The sequence below is a fragment of the Zeus faber genome (genome assembly GCF_960531495.2).
Source record: "Zeus faber genome assembly, chromosome: 13".
Classification (NCBI taxonomy): Eukaryota; Metazoa; Chordata; class Actinopteri; order Zeiformes; family Zeidae; genus Zeus; species Zeus faber.
Window position 1 is genome coordinate 18,958,190 of NC_137198.1, and position 14,151 is coordinate 18,972,340.

General features: G+C 44.8%; 1 protein-coding gene across 1 annotated transcript in view; it reads right to left on the bottom strand.

Moving 5' to 3' along the window:
- Positions 1-13,858, bottom strand: part of tfb1m (transcription factor B1, mitochondrial) — a 29,196-nt gene extending 15,338 nt beyond the window's left edge. The window contains exons 1-6 of the mRNA XM_080012279.1: positions 13,824-13,858; positions 12,847-12,994; positions 12,117-12,268; positions 11,816-11,924; positions 11,553-11,704; positions 8,851-8,970 (exon numbers count right to left, since the gene is read on the bottom strand). Coding sequence (XP_079868405.1) covers positions 8,851-8,970; positions 11,553-11,704; positions 11,816-11,924; positions 12,117-12,268; positions 12,847-12,979 — 666 coding nt within the window. The 5' untranslated portion in view covers positions 12,980-12,994; positions 13,824-13,858. The remainder of the gene's footprint in view (positions 1-8,850; positions 8,971-11,552; positions 11,705-11,815; positions 11,925-12,116; positions 12,269-12,846; positions 12,995-13,823) is intronic.
- Positions 13,859-14,151: the final 293 nt, after the last annotated feature.

The following is a 14,151-nucleotide window of genomic DNA, read 5'->3' on the forward strand; positions in this document are numbered from 1 at the left end:
ATATATTCAAAAGAGTGTGTGCATAAAGGGTCAGTGTGAGAAGCATACAAGGGGAACCCATTATCTAACACTAACAAGTGATGACTAACAAGTGATATCAATAAAACGCATTAAGGTCGGCCACAGTCCACTGTAAAAGGGGAATAAATTCTGCAACATTCCAGTGTCTCGCTGCAGTTGAGCAAAGTGTATACAGCTCCAAATCCAGCAAGCACAAACAAGCGGAATGCCGAAACACAAGAGGGATGAGAGATGCAGTGCTAGGATCGTGACATACAAGCGCCTATAATCCCCAATATCATGTTTATCTAAACTGCTGGCGTTGCATGAAGATCCCTGCAGCGTTAAGCAGAATTTATCTAACAGAGCAGGTGCCGCGTGCAATATGCTCTTTAAGATTAATATCGGTGTCGTGCCTATAGAATACACATTGATCTCCTGTTAAACAGTTCCCCTTTGAGAAAATCCGGGGCACTCATTACGGTTGATTGGAGCCAAGGAGACAACGACAGAGCGCAAATGTGCCTTCCTGAAACAAACATGGATTATTCAAGGCTGTATCCCTCGTTCTCTTGCTCCCCTTGGTTATGCAACAACAGTGGAGATCAAATAACTACTCCTCTCATGGGGAAACGCTAATAAGATCCGCTCCTCTATGTATTTAACCTACATTTTCCTTCAAAGGCTTTCACCCGGAATTGCAGACGTGACAGATCTGGAATGTGAGCGCGAATGCTGGAGGGGAGGGGGGAGGGGGGAGGGGAGAGGGGTGAGAGATTCTGAACCTCGTCAAATCCAGTTCAGGGGTTAATCGCGCTCTGTACCTACGGTCACGTCCTACCGTAGCCTCCCCGCCACATTAAACTCATAAAGTCTCCTTACTGACCCATGGTTTGACCAACAGAGGCAGCAGTTCTGAAGATCAACCACAGAGAGGGTAGAGAGAGCGAGGCGGCGTGACTGATAAGGACAATGTGAAATGTAATGACTAAATGTAACAAGTAAACAAGACAATCGATGCACGATTCTATTTACAGGTGAAATGAGCAGGATAGACAGAACTCCATTATGCTAAAGAACGGCCATAACAATGGCTCACTAAAGCGTTCTCGGCGCAAGCTGCCCTGCTGAAAACGCGCCAAAGCACCAAGCAAGGTGTGGCATCATACTTAATGCGAGGCTCTTTGTTTTGGACACGCATCATCCCCGTGAAGGTTCATTTTGGAGATATAATGCCGCCATCAACGCCGACTGAGAACGACCTTCCTTCATCAGAGCCTCTCTCCCTGGGTGAGGGTGCCCGTCCGCGGCTCTGGAATAATAGCTGCGACCTTGGCTGGGCTGTAAACTGCTGAGAGAGGCAGTATAGGCGATGGGGATGACAAAAGTGTGCTTGTAAGAAAACAATACTCTGACGGTTCAAAGGAGAGCCTTTAAAAAGGGACCTATTATGGAAAAAAAAGACTCCATTTGCAGTGCTTGTGCGCATACATTTGGGTCTCTGATGGGCCTACTAACACACAAACTGTGAAATAAGGTTTTTTGTGGGCCCCCTATTTCGAAGCACTTGTGGAGAAATAATCCGTGTTGATTTGCGATCCCTTCATACGTCACATGGTGCCTCAGTAGAATTAGAAACCGTCCATCTGAGTAACTCCACCTACAGCTGGAGAACAACAAGCCAGGAACGGCTCTGTTTGTTTCACAGACCAGCACAAATCTTTTAAAAGCGGAATTATTACCAACTGTCCGTAACGAGACTGCAGACGATGGAAATGTAAGTATTTAAAAATTAATTCCACTGTTTCTTAAAAAAACAAAAGTATGCAGTAGATAGACTATAGGCTGCAGTGTGCGATACGCTGTGTGTTTCTCCAAACAAAAACAATAAAAATTGTGTGTTTTTATTGTAGATGTATTTATTCATATTATTTATTCCATTTTCCGATGTTTACACAAAACAAAAAATCCCTGCGTGCCGTGTCCTGGTGCGGTGTGGGTAACAAAAGGTGGACATTTTTTTTAATATGAGTGAAGATTCAGAAACTGGATTACTTATTTTTTTGCCTCAATTATGTTCAGAAACTGATTTTGGTGGAATGATGAGGTCAAATCAGTGAAAGTTTACAAACGAAATACAACGGAACCGCCACCCGCAAAAATAGACCGTCGGGAAAAGGAAAGGTTTTAAGGCATGTTAGAGTGGCTAGAATGCATCTAAGGGATATTTTCAGCAGAAAACTTCAAAAACATGTTTTAGGGCCCTCAGAGACCTATATTAACTTGTTGAAAAGGAGCATTGTAGGTCCCCTTCAATATGTCAGCACCAAGTATCGGGAGGAGGCATGTTGCCGGGAAGATTCCCCAGGGTTGGAGGTGGGGACAGCTAAACTGCAAGCAGTGTGGACAGTGATCACCCTCCCCCACCCCCAAGACCTCCTCCCCCCGGGGCTTCAAATTAGTCCATTAGAGATGATGTTGGCTTTGTTTTGAATTCACTTTGATCCGACTAAAGGAACATGGAGTGCGAGGGAGAGCTTAACGGTGGCGGTGACATAACTTTTCATCGTTTGCATTCTTGGGCCCAAAGCAGTCATCAATTAGGGAAATAATCTCATTAGTAGCAACCGTTAAGATAATTATACTTTTTGGGTTTTTTTTAACACGGCAAGTGGAATGTCAATTAATGTTTTCTGTTGAAGTTCTTTATGACTGGTGCTTTCAGCGGTGGACAGGGGTCAGCATGGGCACTCTGACTGATCTGCGGCTACACATCCCCATACGCAGCAAGCTGCGATGCACTGTGTGTTCTGACACCTTTCAATCATAGCCTGCAGACCAGATGCTCTAGACTTCGTTACCCACACACATCAATGAGCCCATGGGCGCCCATGACCCTGTCGCCGGTTCACTGGTTTTCCTTCCTTGGGCCACTTTTGGTAGGTACTATCTACTGCATATCGGGAACACCCCACAAAAACAGCCGTTGGAGATTCTCTGACCCAGTCGTCTAGCCATCACAATTTTGCCCTTGTCAGAGTCGCTCAGATCCCTACGTTTGCCCATTTTTCCTGCTTCCAACACATCAACTTCAAGAACTGACTGTTCACTTGCTGCCTAATATTTCCCACCTTGTGACAGGTGCCATTGTAAAGAGATGAGCAATGTTATTCACTTCACTTGTCAGTGGCTTTAATGTTGTGGCTGATCGGTGTATTGCTATAAAGCAGCTTTAATACTGATTGGACTGCTCGTTTTAACAAATGTTTCTCCCAAGTATTCAAGGTGATAAAGGCTATTTAAAGCTGACCACCTTTTTTATTGGAATCTGTCCAGGGATTCAGCATTAGCTTTCAAAATACACTGTACTTGCATCTTGGTTTTTTTAATCATGCATGCTGTATTTCCTCAACTCTGAGCGCTGACTTGCAGCCTAACTGTCAATGTCTTGTGAGGAATCCCAATAAGAGATTATTAGCAAAGATGTTGATAAGCCCACTCTGCCAACCTCTGCATTTTTGTATAGGAGGGGAGTATTTTTAGCTTTTCTTTAACTTCAGACTCTGATGTATCGAGCTCAAGCCTTCCGGCGTTTACGGCTATAGCACAAGTCATTGAAATAACTTTCTCTTTTACCCCTGATGCCATTTTTGACCTCATTTAAGGGATAGGAATAGCGGCAGATAAATGGTGTGCCTGAAGTATATGCGGCGGGAGGCAGCGAGTACAACTGCAGTGGTACTGCTGAGGGAGAGCCGGGCCACTTCAGGTCACACAGGAAGTATCCATCATTGTGGCTGCCATCATATTAGCCAGACAAAGGTCACATTCACCAGTAATATGCCCTCCTGAAGTCTGAGGATATAATCACTATGACCCTGAAAACAAATGCTGATGACTCAGCTGTAGACACCCATAAATATAGGTTTCATTTATTATCCATACCCAAAACTGTAAATTAACTGTTCATATTGAGGCAGATTTTCTTCTGCAAAACCCAACTAAGCTTGACCACCATCAGTCACAGTGTCAATCAACCAAAGCAATTTCAAGGTCCCTATCTTTTTCAGCAATTCATTAATTCCGCAATATCTGCTAATATTAATATTGTTTAACCCATCACAATCTTTTTTTTTTTTTTTTTTTTTCAATTATTGCACCGTTTCTCTAGCTTCAAACTGAACAGGCCATTTAGGAGGATGTTGCATTTTTTGATTAGTTACCTGAATGATAGTGACAGGATAACCACTCCCATCTTCTGCCCATCTTCTCACTGAGCAAGAAGTCACTAACGCTAGGTAGTATCGAGGGGCGGGTTCATGCAATTTTGAGTCAAAGAGAATTAGCCTCAACCCTGTTTCAACCTCAGAGCCAACTCTGACTCTATTGTTTTGTGTGTGGATTTATTTCTCCAGTGACCTATGAGTCGCAGAATGACCTATGAGGAAGATTGCACATACAGTAAGTTTCCAGCCCTACAACTGCCATTCAGATAACATAGCTGAAGAAACGATACGACGATATGGGACCTTCAAGCCCCTGCTCATATGGCCTGCAGTCCTGTGTAGAGGGTTGTGTACAAGGTAAACATCTGTAGCGCCCTCCCGGGAGGAGCGGCTGCTTGCGTGGTTGGCTGGTGACGGCCGACGCGGCGATTACTCAAGGAGGGCTGCTGTACAACCATCTGCTGGAGGTTTGCCTCACTTTCACTTCAGATCGATCTTTGTCATCAATCTGTGTTCCGGCGCTCCTTTACCTCTCCTTCTTGGTGGAGGATGCTCCGCGTTAGTTTCATACATATGATATGCAAACGTGCACTTTACTTTTCCCACTTTGTGCCATCATCCTCATCCACGTTTCCCCACACCTCCATCCCTTATTTGTAGCCTCTTCTCGGCGTCTTTAAATTCTGTTTTCACGCTGCTCTGGTTCCATCTTTCCTCCTCCATGTGCTGGATTTCCATTTTGTTTGCTTTCCACTACTGCATCCCATTTCCATCCTCCCCTCCTATCACTATCCCCTCCTCAGTTTTTTTTTTTTTTGCTCATCATTTTCCAACAAATCGACTTCATCAAAAAGCTTGGCCCTCTGCGATCCGAGTGGAAGAGACGCTCGTGATGACGGAGCGTCTATTGAGCGACTTATAGACCTCTCTGTGACGGAGAGAAGCTGATTTTAATCACATTCTGCCAGGGAGCTGAGAGACAGCAAGGACTGGGGTGGGGTGGGGGGGGTGGGGGGGGGATGGGAAAGTCAACACTTTCCCCACCCACCGCTGTTCTTTGCAAATCAACTATTTTCCACATGAAGAGGCATAGGGATCTGGCTGAGTGGGTGTGCATACTGGCTAAATGCAGATTCCCTGATTGTCCTCTGTGCTGTGTGTACTCCAAAAGTCCTTGACCCCTGACCAGCATATTAATCAGAACACGTTCGGCAGAGCAGGACGATGGTTTGATAGCAGCGTTTCATTTCATTTAGCAGCATCGTGTCGCAATAAATTAAGACGTTGTCATATTGTATCTCGGATACTAGGCCAGAAATATTCAGAAGAGTTTGGAAAAATTACTTTGGTCTGACTGCCTTCTTTTAATGCAAAGCACTATGAGTTGCATGATATGTATGAAAGGTGCGATACAAATAAAGGTTATTAGGTCAAATACATTACATTATAGGCAGTTTTGGGTGATGTAAAACCTTAAAAAAAAAAATGTAGGTGAAATTTCACATTGATTATTGTCCTAACGTATATTTTTTCCATATTGCCCTGCTCAAGAATACAGGCCCAACCGAAGCTTCTATTATTTATTTTATTTTTTGGAGAATTCTCATGAATCGTGGAAACACATCAGACAATGTGTGTGTGTGTGTGAGCGTTAACAGTAAATGGGAGGGGGTGGTTTAGTGTGATCTGCGACAGGACAAACCCAGGGCACTCTGAGCCCGCGGGAAACACCAGCGCAGCCAATCGCCACTCACAGTATCCTTCAAGGACGATCTCAGTCACTCAATGTGACAGAGAGAGGTGCAGCCCAGAGGGTGGTGGTGGTGGTGGTAGTCGTGGTGGAGCCAAGATAGACAGATCCATTAGCCAGGATAAGGCTATCTGCTCAACACACACCAATGCAGGGCCCAAAACCTGCTAAATGGTAAAAATGGACAAAATCTTTCCGTGCTCATTACCCCAAAACTGGCCCAGCCCTATTTTCATTGTCGCCATTTGCGTGACAGCCCAGTATTACATTTTTTTTTTTTTAACGGGGGTGGCGTTGTTTTGACGGTGCAAGTGGTGCCCAGGGTATTGACGCTGCTGGCAAACTGGCAGCAGATTTTCTCAGAAATGTTGACAGGGATAATACTGCCGTGGCCTGCGCATGCAGACACACACACGCGCGTGCACGCGGACACACACGCGCACGGGGACACACGCGCACGGGGACACACACACACACGGGGACACACACACACACACACACACACACACACACACACACCACAGTATAGTTATTCTTGTTCAGACGTGACAGAGACATGCCAAGAAGAGACAAAAAATAGGACAATTCTAATTCAATTTGAACAAATCCCTGTCCATTTAGGAGACAATTAGTGATGCAAAAGCCACAGAGAGAACAAGATAATACCAACAATTAGAACGCTGAGCCGATTTGTTGGCTACGTGACACAGTCACACTGCCCAAGAAAGGCATACACAGCGGGATGAGTGGGACACAATGAGAATATATATATGTGTGTAAGAGAGAGAGAGAGAGAGAGAGAGAGAGAGAGAGAGAGAGAGAGAGAGAGAGAGAGAGAGAGAGAGAGAGAGAGAGAGAGAGAGAGAGAGAGAGAGAGAGAGAGAGAGAGAGAGAGAGAGTACACTCTACACATCTGACAGTCTTTATCATTATCGTTCTATATTTATTATTCCATATAAAACGTCTGAGTCTCAACATCATTCTATATCCCATTCTATATCCCTTCACCCCTTTGGGAAACTTCAATCAAAAGGGGGATTTTTGGAGATCAACCTGATTTTCTATTTTCTCAATTGCTATTCCCATCCCGCCGGCCGATCATTTCTTCTCTTAAATCACACCAGGCATTTTATTGGTCGTAAAGAAAAATAAAAATCTGTGCAATTACTCTGATGAACATCAGTAAACAATGCTGAGCCAGGGGGACCTTTGTAAATCAGATGACATGACACACCAGTAAAAAAAAAAAAAAGGAGCACGTACACTGCATGGGGTAGGACGGCTTTAACACACTGCGCCTGCTCTCCGCTGTCTTTATAGGACGGTGGCAGGAAAGGACTCGCTCATCAAATCACCATCATATCCTCCTAATGACATCAACTCTACCAAGCGGCCATTAAAAGCCTTCAGTGGGGGGAGATGGCCGAGGTTGGCATGGCGATTAATCAAAAGGGCGCATACGCCCCCTCTATGCTAATACACTTGTCTCTTACTAACACTTATTCATAGACCTGCAAAACACTCTGACGCACGTCAATGCAGGATAGAAAATAAAAACTCAAAACCATTAGTCTGCAATTTGACATACACACAAACATCAAACAAAGCAACAGCAAGAAAATGCACCCCGTATTAAACAAAAAGAAAGGCGCCCGGGTGTGATGAAATAATTATTAGGCGCCATCTCTTCTAAGAGAATGAACAATCGGCAATGGTCCCATTCACTCCGGTGCCTCTTCTCCCACATCCCGGATTAAATATTGACAGGCCGGGAGGCCTCCAAAAGAGCCGGGACATCTCCAAGAGACCCATCAGTCCATCTCTGACATCCACCTAAGACCAATCTTTCAGTCTGGGGTGAGAAAAACAAAGAGTCTCTTGGACAGAATTGTAAAAGGACCACCAGTGTTTGTTTTTTGTTTTTTTTTCCTTCTCCGTAAGACACTTGCTTTCACCGTCTCCAATGATAGTGAATAGTACTGTGGCAGTGGGGCGTGGTTTGGCGTCTGCTGCAGCGGGGTGGAGGGAGCAGTTCATGAGACTCAGCTGTTGGTAGTTGAACGAATTGACAGGAGGCTTTAAAAACCGCTGTGCGTCTCATCTCCGTCTCTTCTTTAGCACAGTGAGACCGGGTCCTGACCCCGGCGCATTGATAAGGTGTGTTTTGTGTTCCCCCAAGGGCGCAGGTGCGCCCGTGAATTTCACTTGGTTTCTTCTCAAGACTTTTTGTTTGATTTTAAGGACAATAAAGCCTGACTGTACCCGAACCCTCTTGTCCGTTCCTCCTACCCAGCCCACACAACAGACAATCGTGTCACAAGCACTTAAAAAATAAATGTTATAGTTCCCCGGGCCTTAAAATAAATCCTCACAAAGAAAATAATCCCCCTCTACTATGTTACGTCAAGCTCGTCTTACACAGATGACACGCACCAAAGGGTTTCGTGAGAGAGAGAGAGAGAAAATGAAAGAACGATAGCAAGATAGTAGAAAGACAGTGAGAGAATGTGATGGAAATTGGGCCTAAAAGGAGAGCAGTGCCTCATTACGGGCCGACGTGTGATCGCGCCGTTTCTCAAATACCCACCAGGCATCATTATGGCCCAGAAAGGGTCCAAAGAAAGAAAGCCCAACACTGATTCAACACAGTCCTAATGAAGCCTTGAGGCGGGGCGGCAGGGATGAAGACATGCCGGATAGGGTGACGGGAAATGTGGGGAACAGAGGTGGAGAGAAGTGGTTTCCAACTGATATTTTAGTATGTGGAGTGTCTGTAGTAGTGACTCTATATTTCCTAAATGTCCAATGTCCAATGTGAATGACTTTGTGGTGCGAGTGTGTGTGGCTGTCTTTTTTTCAGCCACGTTTCCCTACCTCGGGCTTGGGGACGAAGGCTCGCCCCGGGATGGTGAAGCAACTGTGGACGGTGCAGAGGTACTGGGCCATGACGGACAGGCGGCTGCGCTGACTGCTCCCCGTGCTGGCCGTCAGACGCTGGGGCGGGAGGCGGGTGATATCAGTTAGCATTTACATTAAACACGCTCAGTGGGGAGGGTTATGGTTTGCATTATCAAGAAATTCATGCAAAACAAATATAATCAATTTTCAATGTGAAAATGTATCTCTTTATATATATATATATATCTTTTAAATATCTCTTTAAAAAATTATTAATTCCATAATCAATCTCATTGTCAATATATATATACACTCACCGGCCACTTTATTAGGTACAACTGATCAATTGCTTGTTAACACAAATAGCTAATCAGCCAATTACATGACAGCAACTCATTGCATTTAGGCGTGTAGACATGGTGCTGAAGTTCAAACTGAGCATCAGAATGTGGAAGAAAGGGGATTTAAGTGACTTTGAATGTGGCATGGTTGTTGGTGCCAGACGGACTGGTCTTTGTATTTCAGAAACTGCTGACCTACTGGGATTTTCACGCACAACCATCTCTAGGGTTTACAGAGAATGGTCCGAAAAAGCGAAAATATCCAGTGAGCCGCAGTTGTGTGGACGAAAATGCCTTGATGATGTCAGAGGTCAGAGGAGAACGGGCAGACTGGTTCGAGACGATAGAAAGGCAACAGTAACTCAAATAACCACTCGTTACAACCATGGTATGCCGAATACCATCTCTGAACGCACAACACGTTGAACCTTAAAGCAGACGGTCTACAGCAGGAGACCACATCGGGTGCCACTCCTCTCAGCTAAGAACAGGAAACTGAAGCTACAATTCGCACCGGCTCACCAAAAACGGACAACAGAAGATTGGAAAAACATTGCCTGGTCTGACGAGTCTCGACTTCAGCTGCGACGATCGGATGGCAGGGTCAGAATTTGGCGTAAACAACATGAAAGCATGGATCCATCCTGCCATCCTGCCGTATACATGGTTCAGGCTGGTGGTGGTGGTGTAATGGTGTGGGGGATATGTTCTTGGCACACTTTTGGCCCCCTTAGTACCAATTGAGCATGGTTTAAAGGCCACAGCATACCTGAGTATTGTTTCTGACCATGTCCATCCCTTTATGAGCACAGTGTACCCATCTTCTGATGGCTACTTCCAGCAGGATAATGCACCATGTCACAAAGCTCAAAGCATCTCAAACTGGTTTCTTGAACATGACAATGAGTTCACTGTACTCCAATGGCCTCCACAGTCACCAGATCTCAATCCAATGGAGCACCTTTGGGATGTGGTGGGACCGGAGATTGGCATCATGGATGTGCAGCCGACAAATCTGCAGAAACTGCGTGATGCTATCATGTCAATATGGACCAAAATCTCTGAGGAATGTTTCCAACACCTTGTTGAATCTATGCCACCAAGAATTAAGGCTGTTCTGAAGGCAAAAGGTGGTCCAACCCAGTACCAGCAAGGTGTACCTAATAAAGTGGCTGGTGAGTGAGTGAGCGAGTGAGTGAGTGAGTGAGTGAGTGAGTGAGTGAGTGAGTGAGTGAGTGAGTGAGTGAGTGAGTGAGAGTGTGTATTAATTATATATATATATATATATATATATATATATATATATATATATATATATATAAAAAGAGATGCACCGATCGGTCATGGGTGACTGGAATCCGGAATCAGTTGGTTTTCAGCTTCATTGTCAGATATATCGTATTCTGTGCCGGTCATATTTACACAAACACGTCGCACGACGGTTCACGTCATGTGCACGCACAGCAGCATAGACAGTAACCACACACACACACACACACACACACACACACACACACACACACACACACACACACACACACACACACACACACACACACACACACACTGTGTGGAGGTTCTTCACTGTGAGTGTAGAAGACACAAAGTTTACAATGTTGACAAATTGTTTTGTCCTTGTCAATTTAGCATAAACATGCCATGTAATAATCAAATGGCCTGGCCATATAAAAAAATGGATACGTAGCAGGGAGAGTAGTTACTTCGCAATCATTTCACTTCCAGTTTTGCCAACTTGCCAGCTTTCTCACTAGATTTAGCGACTTTTCAGACCTTCTTAGTGAATATTTCTAAAAAGCGACTCGTTATATATTTAGTTATAATAAAATTTTGTGACAACTTATTCTAGTCCACTAACCCTGTGGTTTTCAAACTAAGATCTTTTTTCAGCTGAAAACCTTGAATATCACTGATATTGGGAGGAAAAATAAGAAAATTAACATAAATGACGTACTGTATGTGCGTTGTGGTTTTTTTTAAACGTTCTACATAACCAATATATATTTTTTAAACACTTTTTTTTTTTTAATTTTCGGAGTATCCCTTGCAGTACCCCTAGGGGGAGTACCCCCCATTTGAGAAACACTGGACTAATCTACTTAAATTCTTGTTAGTTGTCGACCACGAAAAAGAGATGCCCATCCCTAATGAACATACAATTAAATCCCACCCTGATTTAACAGCCTTTAACTTCCAGGTTGCTCCAACGGTCGATGTTTGCTTTGATTGTTCCTCGCATCTGATGTAAGTAGCTTTGGAAAAGAGCGTCTGCTAAATTAATGTGTATGTGTATCCAAAACTCGTCTGAAGCACACCCACCTCAGCCACCTCTTTCTGGAACGTGAGCGTGAGTTTGGTGCGTCCGTAGGCAAAGGGCCCCGTCCTGTCGGCCATGTTCGCCAGCCACCGGATGATGAGCGGGGTGGAGACGCTGAACGGCAGATTCCCGATAATGTGGAGGTTGGGTGGATCTGCGGGGCGACGCAAGCAGATTTTGAGGTTTTTATAACTCGAGCAACACTGTGAGAGCTCGCCGTCTGAGTGTTGTAATGTGTCTTGTGGTGCTAAACAGTGGATCTCACCCTCCTCCCATGCCTTTGAGATGTTCGATGGGAATCCCCGGTTCATTCTGTACGTGAGAATATCGCCGTGGACAATCCGCAACTTTCCAGGCGCCGCCTCGGACAGAAGCTGTGGAGTTGGAGAGGGTCTAGAAATAATATTGGGTTTTTTTCCAGCATAGTACTGAGGAAGGAATTTTGAATAGAAGCCCTAATTGAATGAATTCAAATAACCGATATAAGAAGTGACCACTGCCTGCGTGGTGAATAACTGAGCACAGAGATGCGGCATTAAAATGGCCATTACAGAAACAGCCGGTACCTGCAGCCCGGGGATGAAGCGCGTATCCTTCTCCACCACCAGTAGGTCCGCCGCTCCCGCATTCAGGATGGAGCGGGTGATCCCCCCCGGACCGGGACCCACTTCGCAAACGTGGGCGCCCCTTAAATTTCCCGCCTGGCGCACGATTTTGTCTGCAAATGACAGATGAGCAACGGCGGCTTCAAAATAAAATATTTCCCCGTGCACCAACAAGCTAGCTGCGAGCTTGTGAATAAGACGACAGTTTACCGGGCCGACGCCACAATCCAAGGTCTTCAACAGTGCTGCCGATATTTAAATTTAGAATAATGGCGTGTGCAGCTTCAATGTATGCCTGCCTGGGCACAATGAAGTTGAGATGGATTAATCTAACGCACGTTCACCTTGTCAAGGACACGAGAGCAGATCGGCCCCGCGTCACTGATAATAATATTAGAGCAAAAGCTCTCGCATGGGCTACAAACGATCGACTGTTCACATATGCGGGAGGTCTACTCCGACTACTCCAAAGAAGGAAAAAAACAAAACAAAAGCCCGTCAGTCTCGATGCCGGAGAACAAGCCTACGCCGGGCTGTACAGCCAGGTGCAGAGGATGCGAAGGCATCAGTGTTTCCTCCGCGAAAGCACAGTAGCCAAGCACGCAAAGCCGCCAAGTGTTGGTGCATTGCAGACGGAGGGCACAGAGCCACGGAAAACAAAGAGGGGAAAGGGTAGGCCAGGCTCACGCACCTGTGAGCCTCAGGTCCAAGAGAAAGTTCTGGGACAGCTGCTTCTCAGCTCGCAGGTTGAAGAGCTTTATCACCTCGCCTATGGTGGGCAATGGAGGCAGTCGGAACGAGGCCAGTTTCCCGGAGGCGGCCATTATTTCAGGCGATCACTGCAGGAATCATAATAGGAATTAGGGCTGTCACATTGACATTATTGCATTTACATTATTGAGTTTCCATCAGCCAGGATGAAGGAAATGTTACGATCCAATGTTCAATGTCAGCAAATAGGTTATGCAATACGTACACAAGCATTATTACAAGATTCATTTTCTGATGCTGTTTAGAGTTCCATGAAATGAACAAAAGAAAAACAATTCAAATTGTAATCAAAATTCCCAGTATGACAATTAATCATGAATGTCACAACTGTAAAGGTAATGCAATGTGATTGAAATGTATTCAGTGGCAAAAAAAAAAAAAAATTGCTACCATCTATTTTCAATCATTTTTAATTCATGTCTTTTTATAACGCTTCTCCTGACTCTGTACATAGTCGACGTATGGGCCGCTCATAACATTATCTCCTGCGCCATCTAGTGGCACCCAAAGAGAACTGCGGCATCCACTTAACTACAATTCACTGCAACACGACTGCATCTGCCAGTGTCTGTCACCTTTTTAATGGTTGAATTACATTCATGTTATATACAACGCTTTATAGCTTCAGCGCATCAATATGAGAGACAAAAAGACAATAAGGGCTTGTTTGAGGTCTGAATAAAGGCAAATGTACTTCAACTCCTGCTGCCTGTCTTAGCTTTGCGAGCTATCGTTAGCTCCCGTGTCCCCAAATCATCACGGAGACTGTAATACATTATTTTTGGAAGACACTGGAACGCGCTATCGGAAGACAGCGATGACCCATGAGGGTACAGCCTGCAATACTAAATGACGACATAAGATTTAAAAAAAAAACAGTTACTCCACGTTTCTCACCAGTTTGGCTGTTCTTCCTGTAACTTGCGTAGCTGTCACAAAAGGACGGCCTAGTGAGCCAATCATGTGGTGAGATTTACATTTTCAACCAATCAGATGCCGGTGGGCAGGGCCTTACGTTGCCCTTGAAAGACTACTGGTGTAATGTCTCGTGAGGGCCGGAGGGGGGCAATGTCGTGCAATGACGCTATGTGCAGTTTGTATGCGTGAGAAATGACGTCACAATTGCCAAAATAATACAATTAACAGCAATATATACGGCAATATATACTACAATCCAGTGTATAATATAAATTACGATTTCTAAATGAAAAAAACGGAAACACAA